Source organism: Hyla sarda, chromosome 4 (genome assembly GCF_029499605.1).
Source record: "Hyla sarda isolate aHylSar1 chromosome 4, aHylSar1.hap1, whole genome shotgun sequence".
Taxonomy (NCBI): Eukaryota; Metazoa; Chordata; class Amphibia; order Anura; family Hylidae; genus Hyla; species Hyla sarda.
In genome coordinates, this window is record NC_079192.1 from 98,142,942 (window position 1) to 98,164,890 (window position 21,949).

General features: G+C 41.1%; 1 protein-coding gene across 5 annotated transcripts in view; it reads left to right on the forward strand.

Annotated features, from left to right (window-relative positions):
* Positions 1-21,949, forward strand: part of DENND4A (DENN domain containing 4A) — a 146,624-nt gene that overhangs the window by 50,599 nt on the left and 74,076 nt on the right. For all 5 annotated transcript variants that reach the window (XM_056571704.1, XM_056571701.1, XM_056571702.1 and 2 more), the window contains exons 2-4: positions 6,925-7,257; positions 12,692-12,941; positions 17,498-17,567. In XM_056571704.1, the coding sequence (XP_056427679.1) occupies positions 6,925-7,257; positions 12,692-12,941; positions 17,498-17,567 (653 nt within the window). The remainder of the gene's footprint in view (positions 1-6,924; positions 7,258-12,691; positions 12,942-17,497; positions 17,568-21,949) is intronic.

A 21,949-nucleotide genomic window follows, 5' to 3' on the forward strand; every position in this document is an offset into this window, starting at 1 on the left:
GGTAATCTTACACCACAGCCATTTAGCCCCAAGCCAAGCACAGATCCTTCCTAAGCGTTTCCTTTATGTCCATTACTGTCTGGCAGGTTGATAACCCCTTTAACTTTATAACAAAGATGAAAGTCAAGAAGGGAAGAGACTTTGTACTGTTAGGAAGGTGCATTGGAAGCATATGGGACCAAGACACATTCAGGTCCTCCTTAAGTTCTCGTTGACGTGGCGTGTCTCCTCCAGCTGTATGAGATGTGGCAGCAATAATAATACGGTACACTCTGTAAATTACAGTCTTCCTCCGTGACCAGTGTGTGGTAGCGGCAAGTCTCTAAGACTCAATTTATCATCCTAGGCTCGCCTGTAAAACTTCATCCTTTTTCGTTTATAGACTGTAAATCCTGGAAGCGTCTCCCACACATCAAAGTCATGAGGAGATGTTCTGTGCTCATTAGAATCCACCGCTCTAGAAGGTTTTGAGAGCGCATGAAAGCGCTGTCACCTGCTTATTTTGTCAGTACCTTAGATGGCTGGCAGCACTTTGAGGTTGTTTAAATTATCATTTTTTTTTTACATTTTGGGCCTCATTCCACAGATACATGTCTTACAGTTAGCATTCTACTTTACTTTTTTTTTTTTTTTTGCTTTGATTTACATTAACAAATGTAGCACTTTCATTAGAATGAGTTGGTTAGGTGAAAACTACCTATACATATAATACTGTGTCTCTGAGGGAGGTTACTTCAATTGCTCTACATTTACAGTTTTATCCACTAACAGACCCCCTAAAGTATTATTGGAGGGTTGGAAGGAATGTGCCCTTCCCTTCCACTCTTTTAGGCTAGGAACACGTTTTCTCTAGCAAAATATGAGCTAAAGGCAAAAGTGGATCAAGCTGGAAAGGTAAATATCAAGGAAAGTATTAATACTATCCACTTCCAGCTGGATCCACTTCTGCCTTTAACTCATTTTCTGCTTCAGAAAATATGCAGCATATCTGCAATGTGTGACTTTACCCTTAGAGCAGGGTTTCCCAGCCAATATGCCTCCAGCTGTTGCAATACTACAACTCCCAGCCTTTGGCTGTCTGGGCATGGTGGGATTTGTAGTTTTGCAACAGCTGGAGGCACCCTGGCTGGGAAACACTGCATTTTTTTTATTTTTTTATTATGAGTCCAGGTGCTGCAGAAATAAAAATAAAATAAACCATGCTTACTTGCCCTGATCTTAGGCTCTTTCACACTATATGTTGCTACGTTTTAAAGATCCGTTACAATGTCCCGTTAAGAAAACCATTAAAAACAGCCATTAAAAAATCCTATTCAATTTTATGGGATTTTTTGATTATCCGTTATCACCCGTTATAGCCCGTTATGAATAACGGAGGTTATTTGTGATGGGAGAAAAATTAGTGCATGTAATGTTTTTTTCTCCCATCACAAATAACGTCCGTTATTCATAACAGGTGATAACGAATAATCAAAAAATCCCATAGACTTGAATGGGATTTTGTAACAGCCATTTAATGGTAATTTTTAAGGGTTTTCGTAACGGGTCTTTAAAACGGAGCAACATATATTGTGAAAGGAGCCTTTCATCCAGGCCCAGGTGCTCACTACTTTTTGGCCATGCTCACATGTCGGAATTTCCGTGCGGAATTCCGTTTGAAATGTCCTCACGGAAATTCCACTGCAGCAGAGTTCCGTTGAATTTAACGGGATTCTGCTGCACTATGCACACAACAATTTCCGTGCCAGGTGTTTCCGGCATGGAAATTCTATTTTCCGTGTCCTCAGAAATAATTAACCTGTTAATTCTTTCTGCGGACGGTAACAAAATGCATGGGAGACAGCGCATTCACACAAACGCACACATACATAAATACAGGGGGAATTTCTTTTTGTCTGTTCACATGTGCCGCTTTGGGCAAAACATTTAGCAAATTTTTTACATCCCTTTACCTTAAAGGGGTATTCCAGGCCAAAACTTTTTTTTATATATCAACTGGCTCCGGAAAGTTAAACATATTTGTAAATTACTTCTATTAAAAAATCTTAATCCTTCCAATAGTTATTAGCTTCTGAAGTTGAGTTGCTGTTTTCTGTCTAACTATTTCTGATGACTCACGTCCCGGGAGCTGTGCAGTTCCTATGGGGATATTCTCCCATCATGCACAGCTCCCGGGACGTGACATCATCATTGAGCAGTTAGACAGAAAACTTCAGAAGCTAATAACTATTGGAAGGATTAAGATTTTTTTTAATAGAAGTAATTTACAAATCTGTTTAACTTTCCGGAGCCAGTTGATATATATATAAAAAAAGGTTTTGCCTGGAATACCCCTTTAAGTGATTTTTGCAAAACTGACTTGATACATGTTTTTAACTGGCCGTGCATGCAGTTGCCAACAATATATGAAGTGCGTATTTTGTAAAAGTTTGCAAAAATACAATGCAAAGGTAGTTTTTCAAAAGAAGTACAATAGAAAAGTTTGTTAACATGAGTATCATTTTAATCATATTCACCCACAGAATTAAAAAAATTATAATTTTTATTGTTAAGTGTACAGCGTGAAAACAAAAACTTTCAATATTAGCAAAATTGTGGTTTTCTTTTCAATTTCCCCACATAAAAAAAATATTTTTATGGTAAAATGAGTGATGTCATTACAAAGGACAACTGGTGGCGCAAAATAAAAAAAAAAAAAACCTCATATGGGTCTGTGGATGGAAATAAAAAAAATAAAAAAAAAGTTATGATTTTTAGAAGGCGAGGAGGAAAAAGCGAAAATGCAAAAAAAAAAAATATGGCTTTGTTCTTACGGGGTTAAGAATATTCATATGCATGTGATCAATGGGGAAATATAATATATTTTAGGAATAATGTATAGAAAAGTGTGATTAATATTTTCCTACCCATAAGAAAGCAGAAGTTGGCTTGTTAAATCTGCTGTGTCTTCAATATATCTACGTCTGTCTTATTTACCCCATTGCTGAACAACAAGAGACATCTCTGCTCAGTAGGATTGTGTGTTATATTTGTATTTGCTCTCAAGTGACAAAAGTCCAACCCAGAGATGCCGGTGAGACCTATCCGGGGCTATTCTTAGACTTCACCAAATCCCAGATGTCTTTTTATTACACGTGTACAATATCTGCCCTATTCTCTGTGTGTACACGGTGGTAGTTGTATAATCCACAGTCAGTACTAAACAACATACAGCCATTATTCTAATACACTTGCTTTTAAGTGAAGCTTTTTAAATTTGTGGGTGGCTGAATGCACACAGTAGAGCAATTTGCATGGAGCCTATATGGCCCACACAAATATCTCACAAAGTACCCCAAAAGGTTTCCCAAGGTTGATGAGGAGCCATTGTTATTGCTTATTATTTTCTTTCTTTATTTGTGCAGTACTGCCACTTTATTCTGCCCACTCCCAAGCATATAACCAGTAATGACTCCCTAAGTTGGTCTGTCCCCATGCGATTAAAACATCACTGGTGTACCCTCCCGACGTTTCATTGGATAAACCAACTTTGTCAACTTTGTCAAGGGAAATCCAAAACGCCTAAAAACGGAGGACATATAAGGTACAGACAGGATCTGTCACGCCAGTGTTATCCCGACCCTTGACAAAGTTGGTTTATCCAATGAAACGTCGGGAGGGTACACCAGTGATGTTTTAATCGCATGGGGACAGACCAACTTAGGGAGTCATTACTGGTTATATGCTTAGGAGTGGGCAGAATAAAGTGGCAGTACTGCACAAATAAAGAAAGAAAATAATAAGCAATAACAGTGACTCCTTATCAAAAAGTGGGGATATATATGGCCCACACAGCATCTTGTTCTGGGGTATGTTCACAGAGATAATTTCTCCATAGGATAACATCTATTGTTGAATCTGCAGCAGAAATCCAAATCATACCCTCAGATTTCTGCTGTGGATTTGAAGCATTTATGCCACAGACTGGGCAGAGGGTTTGGATATGGGTTAATCTCATTCAATGGGTGTGAACTGCATCCAAACTACCTGACAGGGAATCTGCAGGGACATGTCACTGAATCCAAGCAAATACCAGCGTAGGCTAGGATCACACCTGCCTTTGAGGTCTTCATTTCAGAGTCCATTCAACATCTGTAAACTGAGCTGGTGGACTAGCTGGACACCAGACTCTGACGGAACCCAACAGACCCTATAAACTTAAATAGTTTCTGTCAGGACCTTATTAAAGTCTATAGGGTCTATTGGGTTCCTTTGGTGTCTGGTGTGCAGCTAGTCCACCAGCTCAGTTTACGGATGTTAAATGGTGTCTGTTTATTTATTGGATTTGCCTGGGCAAAAATACTACATGCTGCTTTTTGTTTTGGTATATTCGTTTGGACAGATTCTGTAACAGAGGTTAACCTAGTCTTAGGGGCCAGGGCGTGATGTAAAATACACCCAATTTGATTCAAGATTTAGCTGCAAAGCATTGTGGTAAAGGAAAGGCAACCAAGGGGATAAAAAAGGAAGAGAAAAGTGTGACGTGTAGCAAGATGCAGCAGATTCATCATACAGCTGAGCCACTGTGGTATATTTCGCACAGGGAAATAAAAAAAATTATTGCCAGGCTTCCACAGATTACAGCTGATTACTGGGGGACCAGCAGAGGGGCATTTTGTGACCAGTATACATGTGCATCATTCACCTTGTAGGGGAAGTATGCGGACGGACAGTCATACATATGCCTTGCACTATGCCACACCTGTCGTCAGTGATCGGCAACTGTTTAGATGCCACAGTCAGTTGCGATCACGGCATCTAGTGAGTTATTAGACACCCGCACAACTCTGTAGATGAAATTAAAAATATATTATAGAGGTCAGAACATGGTAATGCAAAGAAGTAATACTTTCTCCTCCTTTCACATCACTGGTCTCATCCCATGCTGGGAGGAGGGACGGAAGCTCTGCTTTCAGAGCCTGTGACATTATGTCACAGCTTACAGTATATTTGTAAGTTGCTTTATTATGCTTTTTGACTGCATACACAGGTTGTTTTGCAAGACAATTCCTTTGTTCTATGGAAGGCAGGAACCCAGCCACAGCGACCGGTGCGGCGCTCCATAGCAACAGCTGTCACATGGCTAACAGAGACTTCCCCGGCTGAATGGAATAAGCATACATTCTCCTTGCACCATCTGTTTCTGTGGGGCTTTCCCCACTGAGAAAGCAGAATGCGGTCATGGTGTCACCACACTCCTCCTTTACTGAAGAGGTCACAGCATATCTAAGAGGAGAAGGCAACATAGAAAAATGTTTAATTCTGAGTTAGACCCCTGACATGAGGCTGACTATGACAGTGATACCCCTTGCTTGAGGGAGGTTTTTAATGTCACTACACACTCTTTTTGGGAAAATGAATAAAAAGGTACTTCTTCTGTGAGCTCCGCTCGTTTCAGCGCTCACAGTAGACTGCAAGAAGGATTCGCTTCACCACTCAACTCCCCACATGAGGATCTTAATCCTTCCAGTACTTACAGGGGTGTGGAAATTTTATAAAAAACTACTTGTCCACGGGACTAAAACAGAGCAAAATCTTCTTGTCCCTCATGACGATCCACTTGTCCTGGACAGTTTTTAGATGCCGCTGTCAACTTTGACAGCTGCGTTCTAAAGGGTTAATAGCCAGCCACGGCGATCGCCGCATGCTGGCTGTTAGCGGCGGCCCCCAACTACTGAAAACAGCTGGGGGCTGCAGAGTATGGAGCTGGTACGAGTCCGGAGTCTGCTCCGTTCACCCCTCTGAGCGCCGCTGTGCTTGTCGGGGGCTTTCAGGTCCGGCCCTGCTTGCCCTAAGGGCCTGAAAAATTCACCTGCCTGGTGCCCGGAACTGCATGTCCCGGCATCGGGCGATAGAAATTCCACATCCCTGACCAATTAGCTGCTGAAGTAGAGTTGTTCTTTTCTTTCTGACCACATTGCTCTCTGCTGAAACCTCTGTCTGTCTCAGGAACTGTCCAGAATAGGAGCAAATCCCCATAGCAAACCTCTCCTGCCCTGGACAGTTCCTGAGACAAACAGATGTGTCATCAGAGAGCACTGTTGTCAGAAAGAAAATAACAACTCAACTTCAGCAGCTGATAAGTACTGCAAGGGTTAAGATTTTTTTAATAGAAGTAATTTACAAATCTGTTTAACTTTCTGGAGCCAGTTGATAAAAAAAATGTTTTTTTTTTTTTTTTTTTTTTTACGGATTCTTTTTTTACGGATTCTTACTTTTTCCATGATCGTTGTCATAAACATGGCTCGAGACCGTTCCTTGAAATCATTATGTACTTGTGTTTGGAGTAAAAAATGTTATCTACAGAGCTTGGGAGGCAAAGGGTGAAATATGACCAAGTGTAACAGGAAAGGAGCATTGTGGATGGATATGTCACACACAGCTCTATAGGCCATTATTACGAACATAGTTTACCAATTGTACAAAATCATAGAAGCAAATATCAGAAAGATCAGTTAAAGGGGTACTCCGCCCCTAGGCATCTTATCCCCTATCCAAAGGGTAGGGAATAAAATGTCTGATCGCGGGAGTCCCGTCGCTGAAGACCTGCTAGGAGCTCTGTGCAGCTGAGAAATGGAGGCGCTGCAGGAGAGATCACGGGGGTCTCCAGCGACGGGACTCCCGCGATCAGACACGGAGTATCCTGACACTATGGCCCCGCCCCTCGGGGGGGGGGGGGTCATCAAGAGGGGGCGGGGCCGTGATGCCACGATACTCCATCCCCTGCATTGCCCATCATCAGCCACAGATGTCTAGGGGCGGAGTACTCCTTTAAGTAGATGGTTTTTTTTTTCCATTGTTACTTAATTCACATATCACCAATTCCTTTGTATAATCTTGTACAGATTCACAAGATTTACAAATATTTTTTTACTGTGATTTCAGCTGTCTCATCCCAACACGGAAGATGATGGAAGACAAAGGACCCCGTGTTGCCGACTACTTTGTTGTTGCAGGATTAACAGAGTCATCGAAACCACTTGAGGAGGAAATCCACTTTAATGATGCCTGCCATAAGATAGCGAAACCAAAGGAACCAATCACAGATGTTACAGTGATCATCAAATCCCTTGGGGAAGAGGTACCACAGGGATATATATGTATGGACACTACCCCGACCGGCCTTTCAGCTGATCTCAATAATGGGAGCATCCGGGGCCCTCAGATATATCTGTGTTATAGGAGAGGAAGAGACAAGCCGCCTTTAACAGATCTGGGGTGAGTTCACATAATATGAGGATTTTCTCAGTATTCTGAACAATGAATGTGGGTGGTCAGAGTTACACACCAGTCCCATTGTCTTGTTTCCCAGTCTCTCTGTTTATAGTGTATTCTGTGATGGATACAAAACTTGCATTATCTAGGAACGCGATCTTATATTGTCTGACATAAAGTATTATGTGTTCTGCCATTAATCTTTTTTATTTTTATTACTAAATACCATAACATGACAGAAACCTGTGCCAGAATTAGAGGTTTATTCTGTAGGAAAGCTCTGGGTGAGTCAGGAGGTCTTTAAGGATACTGACACACATGCAACGTTGTCTACTAACAATAAAGGGATTTTAAGGACTACAGTATTGATGGCCGACAGTTTCAGATCAGTGCGGACCCCCTACAATCAGCCAATAGAAGGTGCATATGCTGTTACTAAGTGTAACTCCATTCTTTGGGATAAAATAGAAATAAATTCGCCACTCCTATGTAATTGAGAATGGGTAGTTTTATTCCGCAAATTTCGCAATCCAACAGATTATTTAAATGACATTTCGATCCGTAAATGGATCTTCATCAGATATCTGTAAATTAGTCAACATACAGAATCATGAGAAGAAAGACCAACATAGAAAGTAATATAATAGCAAAATATATGCACAAACGCGCCAGGGTGAGACTAGGATCAAGGTATCAATAGGAATAAAGTATAACTGGATACTGTAGTCAGTGTATATACGGAGTAGATAGAACCATAAGATTCTGTCTGGAACATATCCCAAAGGCGGCATCATAGTACATAAAGGTATATATAATATATACATACATATGGTAGATATACTACATTGTAGTATACAGAAATAATGCAATATGCTCATGTGCAAGTACAGGTAACCACTGTTGGGCTATATTAGAATGAGAGTGGTTGAACCAGTATTAAAGGGGTATTCCAGGAAAAAACTTTTTTATATATATCAACTGGCTCCAGATTTGTAAATTACTTCTATTAAAAAAATCTTAATCCTTTCAGTACTTATGAGCTTCTGAAGTTAAGGTTGTTCTTATCTGTCTAAATCCTCTCTGATGACACCTGTCTCGGGAAACGGCCAGTTCAGAAGAGGTTTGCTATGGGGATTTGCTTCTAAACTGGGCGTTTCCTGAGACACGTGTCATCAGATAGGATTTAGACAGAAAAGAACAACCTTAAAGGGGTATTCCAGGCAAAACCTTTTTCTATATATATCACCTGGCTCCGGAAAGTTAAACAGATTTGTAAATTACTTCTATTAAAAAATCTTATCCCTTTCAATAGTTATTAGCTTCTGAAGTTTTCTGTCTTAATTGCTCAGTGATGATGTCACGTCCCGGGAGCTGTGCAGTTCCTATGGGGATATTCTCCCATCATGCACAGCTCCCGGGACGTGAGTCATCAGAGAGCAGTTAGACAGAAAACAACAACTCAACTTCAGAAGCTAATAACTATTGGAAGGATTAAGATTTTTTAATAGAAGTAATTTACAAATCTGTTTAACTTTCTGGAGCCAGTTGATATATAAAAAAAAAGTTTTTTCCTGGATAACCCCTTTAATTTGTGGTGATAAGTGGGGAATAATAGCAAAACAGCAAAAAAGGTAATAAACATCTTGTTAAGTAATGCCAGTGGTCATGTGCATAAATACAATAAACGTAAAATAGCTGTAGGACCAGTATAGGACACATGATTTCCCAGGGAGAACTTTTGGATAGTGGCTGTGCAAGTTCCATTTAAATGGATAAGACTGAGCTGTAACACCAGGCACAGCCACTATGGAAGTTAGCATCTTGTCTGGTAAACTGTGAAAGAGTCATTAGACAGATGATCAGTAGGGGAGCAGGAGTTGGACACCTACCTGTCTAAGCTAAGTTTAGGCCATCTGTTTAGTCCAATGAAACCCTTTAAGAAATATGTGTCTTGTGTTATCATTTAGTCTCTATTTTTATCAGTGATGCCACCATTTCAAACACTGTGATGGAGACATCTAACATTGCCTAAAATTTCCTTAAAGGGGTACTCCCGTGGAAATTTTTTATTTTTATTTTTTTAAATCAACTGGTACCAGAAAGTTAAACAGATTTGTAAATAAATCCCTTCTATTAAAAAATCTTAATCCTTCCAGTACTTTTTAGGGGCTGTATACTAAAGAGAAATCCAAAAAAGAAATGCATTTCCTCTGATGTCATGACCACAGTGCTCTCTGCTGACCTCTGCTGTCCATTTTAGGAACTGTCCAGAGCAGGAGAAAATCCCCATAGCAAACATATGCTGCTCTGGACAGTTCCTAAAATGGACAGCAGAGAGCACTGTGGTCATGCCATCAGAGGAAATGCATTTCTTTTTTGGATTTCTCTTTAGTATACAGCCCCTAAAAAGTACTGAAATTATTTTTTAATAGAAGTGATTTACAAATCTGTTTAACTTTCTGGAACCAGTTGATTTAAAAAAAAAAAAAAAAAAAAAGATTTCCACGGGAGTACCCTTTCAACCCCTACAGGACCCATGACGTAACGTTACGTCCCGACACCCTGGGTCTTAAGGACCAAGGACGTACAGTTACGTCATGGGCAGTTCTGGTCCCCGCCGTGCGCCGGGCAGGGATCGGACCGGGATGCCTGCTGAAATCATTCAGCAGGCATCCCGTGCAAATGCCCGGGGGGGTCATCAACAATTTACACTTGTGATTTGTGCGATTCCGGGTCATTACGGGTCTATAGTGACCCGGAATGTAAGGGGAATCGCGGGTGTCTAAGACACCCAGGATCCCCCTGAAGCGATAGGAGTGAGGTGGCAGGGGTGCCACCCCTCCTATCCCTGCTATTGGTGGTCTAGACACGACCATCAATAGCAGATCGGGGGCGGGGGGGGGGGGGGGGTTAACTTTCGTTTTCCCCGTCCTGCCCACCCACAATAGGCGGGGCAGAACGGGGAAACATTAATAACAGAGTTATTAATGTTTAAAGTGACAGTGGTCAGATGTGCAAAAAACGCTCTGGTCCTAAGGTGTAAAATGGCCTGGTCCTTAAGGGGTTAAAGCACTTTTCTTTCCCCTGTAAGTAAGCAGAGTAAGCAACATAGCAGTGCTAGTTAATCCCTTTCTGTCAGCCTTACTTGAAGGCAGGAGCCCCGTCAGTCCACCTATAGACTATAGGACTGCACATCAGATCTAACAAATCCCAAAGCATCTGCTGTGTGGACTGGAAGTCGCTTTTCCAGTTCATTTCTCTGGGACGCTCAATGTCAGTCCCATAAGAAAAAAAAAAATGAAAGTGATTTCCAGTCCGCTCAGCAGATGCTGTGGGATTTGCCCAGCCCAGAGTGCTGTTACAATGTGCAACAACCGGACTGACTCCTGTCTTAAAAATAAAGATTCTGCCGAGGGAATTACCGGTACAGCTATTTGACTTATTCACATTATCCACACTCTTCACTCTAAGATATTTTGCAGGAGTGCTGCTTTAAGGCCCATATACATGAGTAAATATTCATCAGAGAAAGTTGTAAGTTAATTGGTAGTTACTACAGACAGTGATGCACAATGTTATCATTGAAATAATCCTTATAATTGTTTAGTCACTGTTTAATAATGTCACATGGTCAAACCATTCATGATCACATACCACATACCATCATTATTTTTGTTTGTTTAAACAATTGAGTACTCCAGTGTTTCCCAACCAGTGTGCCTCCAGCTGTTGCAAAACTACAACAACCAGCATGCCCGGACAGCCTTTGGCTGTCCGGGCATGCTGGGAGTTGTAGTTTTGCAACAGCTGGAGGCACGCTGGTTGGAAAACACTGAAGTATTCCATTGCAGGTCATCCAGTTGCTACACCTCTTTATAGTAAGCAGTTACTATCCATGCTTGCTCGTGTGCATGTTGACCGATTATCACTGTGCAAATGGATTTGTAGAAAATGTTGCATCGCTTCCCTTATATTGGGGTCTGTTCCCCTTTGGGGGAGTGAATCAGTCTGTTATACAGACTAATTGTGCATTGGATGTGGCACAGGGTTTCCTACTCAGAGGCAGAAAGTACACCACAATCTGGGACAGGCCCAGTCAGTCTATATAAAAACAGAATAATAGTACAAAATAGTATTCAATGCTATGTTAGGATTGGACCATCGCAGGTGCGTGAGTTGTGAGCCGTGCCTCCATGGCTGATAGGTGCGCGACCAACGCGGCTTTAGGAGCGAGGTCAAACCGCTTAGACTTGTATCTCTTTGACTGTTCATAATGACACAAATACCCCAAGAGATGAGCCAGAGATCCCAATATAAATGGATTACAAAAATCCCTATAGTGAGACTCCCCTAAAACTTAGCATTTAAATGGGCACTGTCAGATACAAAAACTTTTGATATGTTGTAAAGCATGCAAAAAAACAATAGGTTTTGCAATTGCTTTCATTAGAAAAAATTCAGTATTTCATAGTGAAAAAGCCAGTCAAACAACTGCCCCCCCGCCTGCTTGGACACATACTAGACCTGCTGTGTCCATGCGTCATCACCTATGTCATGGACACACTTCCTTGATTGACAGCTGTGAGCGCAGGGCTCACAGCTGGAGGAAAAATCCCACCACTGTCACCTTGTGTCCGGCTACTGTCAGTGAGGACAAGCTGGGAGTTGTAGTTTTGCTAATGCTGGGGGAGATGTGAGCAGACAGCATACTGAGGGAGGGGGCGGAGACCTGCACAGTGAGGCCACGCCCCCTCTCATTTGAGAGGAATTCAGACTAGTGAGCTAAATTAAAAAAATAAATAAAGGTGCTAGACACATAAAAATTAGATGTACATGGTCAGGATTAGGTACTGAGTGATGTGTATATATATATATATATATATATATATATATATATATATATATATAAAAATTTGTTAGATCTGACAGCTACGCTTTAATGTATACACTTAAAAATACAAGTGGCCAGACAGAGTCTAAAAATAAGTGTTGCTGCACTGACCAGTAGTCATAATTCGGTAATGCAAAATAGATGTAAATGGCTTATCGCCTAGCACAGTGTTTCCCAAGCAGGGTGCCTCCAGCTGTTGCAAAACTACAACTCCCAGCATGCCCGGACAGCCGTTGGCTGTCCGGGCATGCTGGGAGTTGTAGTTTTGCAACAGCTGGAGGCACCCTGCTTGGGAAACACAGACCTAGCATATAAATACTGACACACTGGTGCAAAACAGTGAAAAGAAATCGAGACAACATGCCCTTCATTATGTAAGGAGATGGCATCTCTGGATAACCTTGAGGAAACTGTTGCCTGCCAACCTTTTTGAAGGCTTGATGCCAACTAGCTTTGTCAAAAATCCCATAAATCAGCTTGGACTTCACTTCAAGAGGAGATTGCCAGTGCCGTCCATCAGCAATAAATCTCTGTTTCCTTTTGCAGGGTCCTGTATGAATGGAAAGAGCGGCTGAAACAGGGTTGTCACATCATCCAGACTACACCACATGGACGTCCTGCCAATATAAGTAGTAGCACTTCCTCGCAGAAAGCATACATCACCTACCGAAGAGGCTCCGAAAACATGACCCAGAATACCCTGGCTGTGACCGATATTTGTATAATCATCCCCAGCAAAGGCGAGACTCCGCCACATACCTTCTGTAAGGTGGAAAAGAACCTTAACAGCAGCATGGTAAGACTAGATACATCTACATTTATTATTGGTTGTTAAAGGGGTACTCCGGTGGAAATTTATTTTTATTTTTTTATGTACTGGTGCCAGAATGTTAAACAGATTTGTAAATTAGCCTTAAGCCACTAGAAAGGGAGAGAGCACACCATGCAGCTAAACATTCAGATATACGATACCGCTGGTGTACACTGGCAACCTCCGGACCCGATAAGTAACAGCGCAGCACCTGCGGGGTGCACACACTAGATAAAGTATCAAACAATACAATGAAAAGAGGTAGCGTGCACTCACCGCGGGTAAACAGCTGCAGGCCTGAGGTCCGGGATCACCACGACATAGACGGAGACGGTAAGGGGCGCTCAGAGGCTACGCCGGCTGTTTCGGACGTAGGAACGTCCTTCTTCCGGCCGGAGGAAGGACATTCCTACGTCCGAAACAGCCGGCATAGCCTCTGAGCGCCCCTTACCGTCTATGTCGTGGTGATCCCGGACCTCGGGCTTGCAGCTGTTTACCCGCGGCGAGTGCACGCTACCTCTTTTCATTGTAAGATTTGTAAATTACTTCTATTAAAAAAATCTTAATCCTTTCAGTACTTTTTAGCAGCTGTATACTACAGAGGAAAATCTTTATTTTTTAAATTTCCTTTTTGTCTTGTCCACAGTGCTCTCTGCTGACACCTGATGCCCGTATCAGGAACTGTCCAGAGCCGGAGAAAATCCCCAGAGCAAACCTATGCTGCTCTGGACAGTTCCTGACATGGACAGAGGTGTCAGCAGAGAGCACTGTGGACAACACAAAAAAGAGATTCAAAAAGTGAAGAATTTCCTCAGTAGCATACAGCTGCTAAAAAGTACTATAAGATTAAGATTTTTTAATAGAAGTCATTTACAAATCTGTTTAAAGGGGTATTCCAGGCAAAAACTTTTTTTTATATATCAACTGGCTCCGGAAAGTTAAACAGATTTGTAAATTACTTCTATTAAAAAATCTTAATCCTTCCAATAGTTATTAGCTTCTGAAGTTGAGTTGTAGTTTTCTTTCTAACTACTCTCTGATGACTTACGTCCCGGGAGCTGTGCAGTTCCTGTGGGGATATTCTCCCATCATGCACAGCTCCTGGGACGTGACATCATCATTGAGCAGTTATACAGAAAACTTCAGAAGCTAATAACTATTGGAAGGATTAAGATTTTTTAATAGAAGTAATTTACAAATCTGTTTAACTTTCCAGAGCCAGTTGATATATATAAAAAAAGGTTTTGCCTGGAATACCCCTTTAACTTTCTGGCACCAGTTCATTTAAGAAAAAAAAAAGTTTTCCACCAGAGTACCTCTTTAATAGTTTCTTGTGTCCTGTCACTCAGAATTGTGCTTTGAACAGTCTTGATTTTTTGCTAAGGTTATTTACACTATTCAAATTCATCATTTCTTTTCCTCACAGTGGCTAGGTGTAAGGGTTTATTAAATATCATTACATTAACCCTATCCCAGTGTTTCCAAACAGGGTGCCTCCAGCTGTTGCAAAACTACAACTCCCAGCTTGCCCAGACAGCCAACAGCTGTCCGGGCATGCTTGAAGTTGTAGTTTTGCAACAGCTGGAGGCACCCTGGTTGGGAAACATTGCCCTATCCATATGACCTGTTCCTTCAGGCATAGCTACTGATCACTGGTGGTTACTTGAGCCTGCATGGCTGACAACTACTTCAATACCCTATTACACATAGTGCTATGTATACTATTAAGCCCTGTGCACGCTACATGTTTTTTATGCCAGAAAACTTTGTCCCTAATCTGCATCAGAAATCCAAAGGCATACCCATTAATTTCTTATGTAGATGTTCACTCTGTATGTGCAGATTATTGTGTGCTTGTTGATGTGAATATAGCTTTTCAGCATTAAAGGGGTGAAAAACAATTTAAAATGTTTTATTTATTTTTGTGTTTTTTTTAAGCAAAGGTCAAACGACATGATCAGGCGATGAACGTTTAGCCAATAAATGTTCAGTGTAATAAGGGCCTTAGTTTTCCCACTAAATGAATAAATTAAAGGGGTATTCCAGGAAAAACACTTTTATATATATATATATATATATATATATATATATATATATATATATTAATATATATATATATATATATATATATATATATATATATATATATAAAATCAATTGACTCCAGAAAGTTAAACAAATTTGTAAATGACTTCTATTAAAAAATCTTAATCCTTTCAGTACTTATGAGCTTCTGAAGTTAAGGTTGTTCTTTTCTATCTAAGTGCTCTCTGATGACACCTGTCTCGAGAACCGTTCAGTTTAAAAGAAAATCCCCATAGCAAACCTCTTCTAAAATGGGCGTTTCCCGAGACAGGTGTCATCAGAGAGCAGTTAGACAGAAAAGAACAACCTTAACTTCAGAAGCTCATAAGTATTGAAAGGATTAAGATTTTTTAATAGAAGTAATTTACAAATCTCTTTAACTTTCTGGAGCCAGTTGATATATATAAAAAAGTTTTTTTTTCTGGAATACCCCTTTAATGAATGAATGGGTACTCAGTAAAGGGGTACTCAGGAGTAAAGGGGTACTCAGGAAAAAAAAACTTTTTTTTTTTAATCAACTGGTGCCAGAAAGTTAAATACATTTGTAAATTACTTCTAGCAAAAAACCTTAATCCGTCCAGTACTTATCAGCTGCTGAAGTTTTGTTTTTCTTTTCTGGCTGACAACAGTGCTCTCTGCTGACACCTCTGTCTGTCTCAGGAACTGTCCAGAGTAGCAGCAAATCCCCATAGCAAACTTCTCCTGCTCTTGACAGTTCCTGAGACAGACAGAGGTGTCAGCAGAGAGCACCGTTGTCAGACATAAAAGAACAACTCAACTTTAGCAGCTGATAAGTACTGGAAGGATTAATATTTTTTTAATACAAGTAATTTACAAATCTGTTTAAAGGGTACCTCTCATCAAATAAAATTTTGATATATTTTAGATTAATGAATGTTGAATAACTTTCCAATAGCATGTTAATGAAAAATATGCTTCTTTCTATTGTATTTTTCCCGATCAGTTCTGTCAGCAAGCATTTCTGACTCATGCTGGAGTCCTAAACACTCAGAGCTGCCAGCCTGCTTTGTTCACAGCCAAACAGGCTGTGAACAAAGCAGGCTGGCAGCTCTGAGTGTTCTCCTTTGTGAACAAAGCAGACTGGCAGCTCGTAGTGTTTAGGACTCCAGCATGAGTCTGAAATGCTTGCTGCCAGGACTGGTAGGGAGACCCCTAGTGGTCATTTCTTCAAAGTGGAAAATTAAATAGAAAGAAGCATATTTTTTAATAACATGCAATTGTAAAGTTATTCTGCATACATTAATCTATAATATATCAAAAGTTTTTTTTTGATGAGAGGTACCCTTTAACTTTCTGGAGCCAGTTGATAAAAAAAAAAATAAAAAAAAAATAAAAACTTCATGGATAACCCCTGTAAGCGTGGCCGATCCACATCCTGGATAGTCAAGGCTGACACACAGAAAATACTTTGCTGCATAGATAGAAAATGTGGTTTCTAGTGTTAAAACTATGAGTTTCGGTTTGAGGGTGATATTGACATGGATTTCAGGAAGGAATATGTGCCAATTCCTCACTGTAGTTCATGTAAAAATATGTTGTGTGCACAAGCCTACTTCTTACTATTAATCCTTTGTCCTATTAATTCCCATTAACTTAACCATAGAGAAATGAAACAAGGAAATTATAATTTATTTGTTTGCTTGTGGATGGTGATTCTGAACCCTATATGAATGGGGCCTTCCTTTCTGTCTAGATTAGTGTTTCCCAACCGGGGTGCCTCCAGCTGTTGCAAAACTACAACTCCCAGCATGCCCAGACAGCCGAAGGCTGTCTGGGCATGCTTGGAGTTGTAGTTTTGCAACAGCTGGAGGCACCCGCTTGGGAAACAATGGTCTAGGTAGTGAAGCTATTAGCTTGTACCAGGTATAGTATTCTGCTCATCAGTAGAGTAAGAAATAAAATACTACAAAATAACTGAGCTCTACTTTCATGTGACCCCCATTCGGTTTCACACCTTTAGTAAGTAACAGTAAAATTTTTGCCCACATGTTTCTGCTATAGATTCTTAATAAAAAGTAACAGATTATACTGTAGATTGGATCTTAGTTTAACACCCCCTCCATTCATGTCTATGGGAGGGGGCGTGATGAACGTGGCGTGACGTCGCGTCCCCAGTCCCGGAAACTCGGAGGTTTCCAAAACTGGAGACGCAGCTCCCGCATAGAATGCAGGTGCTGCAGGGAGATCACGGGGGGTCCCAGCGGTGCTTCCCCCCCCACCCGTGATCAGACATCTTATCCCCTATCCTTTGGATAGGGGGTAAAATGTTTTTGCCTGGAATACCCCTTTAAGCCGCTGCCGCCCCCACAGAATGGTTTCTATATATTAATGTGCGAGCCTGATTTATTGATGAGGTAAGCGCAGCTATTTATAGCAGAGGAGACAGTGCTGAACGTCTTTTTTGCCGTGATTTAGTGTCTCCTTCTTTTTTTCAGTGGGGATCAGCAGTGTACCTCTGTTACAAGAAGTCTGTTGTGAAAGCCAATGCAGTATCTTATAAAGCTGGTAAGTAGTCAACACTTCTAAGTTGGTCTTCTACATGTTGTCAATTTCAATACAATACAAGGGTATGTTTACTCTTGGGTATTTTAGCTGCAGATTTTGCTGCCCATTGACTTTAATGGGTATCACAATCTGCTGCAGCAAATCTGCTGTAAAATATGCACTTGTACCCTTTAAAGTGGTAGTAGGGTTGTAGTAAAGGAGTTAACAATCTTTGACAAAAATGCATATGAACTAAAACAGAGGGAGCAAGCGTTCTGTAGTGTGATAATGTTTGTAAAGCATATATTAAAAACCAGATATGTACTCATATAATTGACTTTTACACCCAGTCATAATACTAATAATTCCTAATTATTGCACATTGCTTTTAATGTGTAGTAAGGTCTATAGCAAGGGCCCTGCTTAGACACAAAAGGAAAAATAGCCAGCACAACAACCTAATACACAGGTGCCCGCTGCTGTGGCAAATCCAAAATGTACAAAAAAGAAAGTTGCAACAGCACTCTAGGTCAAAAAATGGAGGCTCTTAGCGCACTTTTTGATCAAAATGTGTCCCCCCATCCACCACGCGGAGGTGGCCTCATATCGGATGGGACCATAACATGATAACTCACCTCTGCTGTGCATATAGCCTCTGACTGTGTGACATGTTGCATCAGCCATTGACTAAACCACCTCCAGTCTGAGAGGGGTGGGGTGCACGGCTAAAGAGGGTGCCACACACCCCAACTTACAAAGTAAAAACAAAAGGAAAAATAGCCAGCACAACAACCTAATACACAGGTGCCCGCTGCTGTGGCAAATACAAAATGTACAAAAAAGAAAGTTGCAACAGCACTCTAGGTCAAAAAATATATATATATTAGTGCGGGGGGGGGGGGGGGGGGGGGCTAGGGGCTAGAAAGCTGACCGTTTTCCCTTTACACAATGAAAGGAACCACTCTCCAGGGAGATATTGGGAGAGATCTATCAAAACTAGAAAATAAAAAAAGCAATGCATTTTGCGGTAACTCCGCTTCATCAGGCATCTGAGGAAGCGGAGTTACCGTGAAACTCGTTGGATTATGGGTAATAAATCCTTTGAAGAGTCCCAGCACCTTGCTTGATCCTGACGTTATCTTGGAGTTGTGTGTTGGATTGCTGTTTACTATGCCAGGAGCGGCTGCAGGGTCTTGTATGCACATCTGATTTACGCTGACACCATAGTTGTACGTGGACAGTAAAACCTCCGTTGGTGAGCAGTCATATCTGGTTTTTAATATAGACAAATAAAACTTTGAAATACAGACCTCTAGATATATATATACATTTTATCTTTCACCCCATTCCCTGCTTTTATGCGTTTTTCCAAGATAACGTCAGGATCAAGCAAGTCCCTGAGCCTTGCTTGATCCTGACGTTATCTTGGAAAAATGCATATGAGCAGGGAATGGGGTAAAAGATCAAATAAACTGTACTCACCCCTTAGCTCGCTGCGCATCTGATTTCTCCCTTTTGGAAGTGCTGGGATGATGTCCTTGTACTCTAAGCACATGACACTGGAGCAAACCACTGGCCTTATTGGTGATCAGTTTACTACACAACACATTTAAAGGGATATTCCAGGAAAAAACTCTTTTTTTTTATATATCAACTGGCTCCGGAAAGTTAAACAGATTTGTAAATTAGAAAAAAGTAGAAAAAGGCCAGCACGGCTGAATGAAATCTTCAAAGCTTTATTCACGAATCCTCGTTAAAAACCTTCATGGTGGCAGAAAGACACGGACATATACAAAAATAGAAATATTGCACATGGAAAAACAGTCCCAAACAAGGCTGACGCGTTTCAGGTTGCTATACCCTTACTCATAGCTATGAGCTATGAGTAAGGGTATAGCAACCTGAAACGCGTCAGCCTTGTTTGGGACTGTTTTTCCATGTGCAATATTTCTATTTTTGTATATGTCCGTGTCTTTCTGCCACCATGAAGGTTTTTAACGAGGATTCGTGAATAAAGCTTTGAAGATTTCATTCAGCCGTGCTGGCCTTTTTCTACTTTTTTCTACTTTGGTTGGAGGTAGCCGTGCACGCCCCAGGTGAGCTGAGACTCTTTTCCTTTTTAGATTTGTAAATTACTTCTATAAAAAAATCTTAATCCTTCCAATAGTTATTAGCTTCTTAAGTTTTCTGTCTAACTGCTCAATGATGATGTCACGTCCCGGGAGCTGTGCATGATGGGAGAATATCCCCATAGGAGCTGCACAGCTCCCGGGACTTCATCAGAAATCAGTTAGACAGAAAACAGCGACTCAAATTCAAAAGCTAATAACTATTGGAAGGATTAAGATTTTTTAATAGAAGTAATTTACAAATCTGTTTAACTTTCTGGAGCCAGTTGATATATAAAAAAAAGTTTTTGCCTGGAATACCCCTTTAATGCAGTTATCCAAATAGCGTAGGCAGCATGGTAGGTTCAGTACAACTCTCTAGGCATGTTCTATTCAGTTTTCTTTCCTGCATGTCCCCCCAGATCTTTTCAATCCCCAGTATCAAGCATTGAATAATAGTGAATGTGTATAAACAATAAATTATAAGCGGCTACTTTAAAGAGACTGAAAAAAGAGCTTCTATTTGGTTGGCAGCTTCTCTTTTTTATTTTCTAGTTTTGATAGATCTCTCCCAATATCTCCTTGGAGAGTGGTTCCTTTCATTGTGTTAAAGGAAAACTGTCAGCTTTCTTCCCCTGCACTAACCAGCAGTACTGGCTGGTAGTGCGGAGGACGCTGATCAGTTTGATGCATACCATGCCCGGATCCGCCGCGCTGTTCGGCTGTAATCTTCTATTTTCGGTATATGCTAATGAGGTGCTAACTGGCACTCTGACATCAGTGCCGCTGGCCGCAGCACCGCCCAGCTCATCAATATTCCTCCCCTCTCTCTTCATTACACAGCGGGGAGAAGAGGGAGAGGCAGAGGGAGGGGAGGAATATTGATGAGCTAGGCGGCGCTGCGGCCCAGCACTGAGGTCAGAGTGCCAGTTAGCCCGGCCGGTGCCAGTTAGCACCTCATTAGTATACACCGAAAAAAGAAGATTACGGCCGAACGGCGTGGCGGATCCGGGCACGGTAAGGATCAAACTGATCAGCTTCCCCCGCACTACCAGCCAGTACCGCTGGTTAGTGCAGGGGGGGGGGAAAGCTGACAGTTTCCCTTTAAGTGTAATACCCAATGTTTATATAATACATGATGACTAAGTGGGTAGTTGGTGTCTGTCCGTGAGAAAAAGTTGTGAAACCCTTCATTTTGGTTTTGTGCCTTTGCCAATGAAGTATTTTGTTGATGACAATGGTAAGCGCATTCTGGAGGCACTAAACACCAATTACCCTGTTAGCCAAGTAGATGTCAAGGCATTTTCCTATCTGGAGATAAAGCCTATTGTTACTGTAAATGAGGGGACTCCGGGATGCGGTGAATGCTTTTCTTATTAGCCCTGATTGCTTCTGAGATACTCGGCTGTCATTTCAGTGCGACGTCTTTATAAATGCACAGATTATATGAGATTATATATAAGGAGATGTATTTATTCATGCATTTCTTACATACTAGTTAACTGGTTTCAAAGTATAGGATTATTTTTAGGGAATAACCAGCAGGAATTGTCACGCAGCTTTTCTGGAGGTCTGACTAATACAGTGTTTCCCAACTAGGGTGCATCCAGCTGTTGCAAAACTACAACTCCCAGCATGCCCGGACAGCCGTTGGCTGTCCGGGCATGCTGGGAGTTGTAGTTTTGTAACAGCTGGAGGCACTATAGTGGGGAAACCTTGGAGTAATATATGTGTATAGCCTTGCAAAGATACTAGAGAGAGGCCCTTATCATTAAAAACTTTCTTTATCATCTTTCTGGAGCTTGAAAAAGCTCTAAAAGGAGATTAAATTGCAGCCATATTGGTTTCCAAAAGGCGAAACAACAATGGGTGTATTCACATGCCTCCATTTGGAGATTCCATCTGATTTGACAGAATATTGGATATAGGATATTGTTTTATGTTGCACCAATCTGCATGACAAAAGGATGATCGTCACAGTGGGGTCTGCCTTCATATTAACAGATCTTATATATAGTCATATGAATTCTTAAAGGGGTACTCCCGTGGAAAACTTAAAAAAAAAACTATATATATCATTATGTGCCAGAAAGTTAAAGGGGTATTCCAGGCAAAAACTTATTTTTATATATCAACTGGCTCCGGAAAGTTAAACAGATTTGTAAATTACTTCTATTAAAAAATCTTAATCCTTCCAATAGTTATTAGCTTCTGAAGTTTTCGGTCTAACTGCTCAATGATGATGTCACGTCCCGGGAGCTGTGCATGATGGGAGAATATCCCCATAGGAGCTGG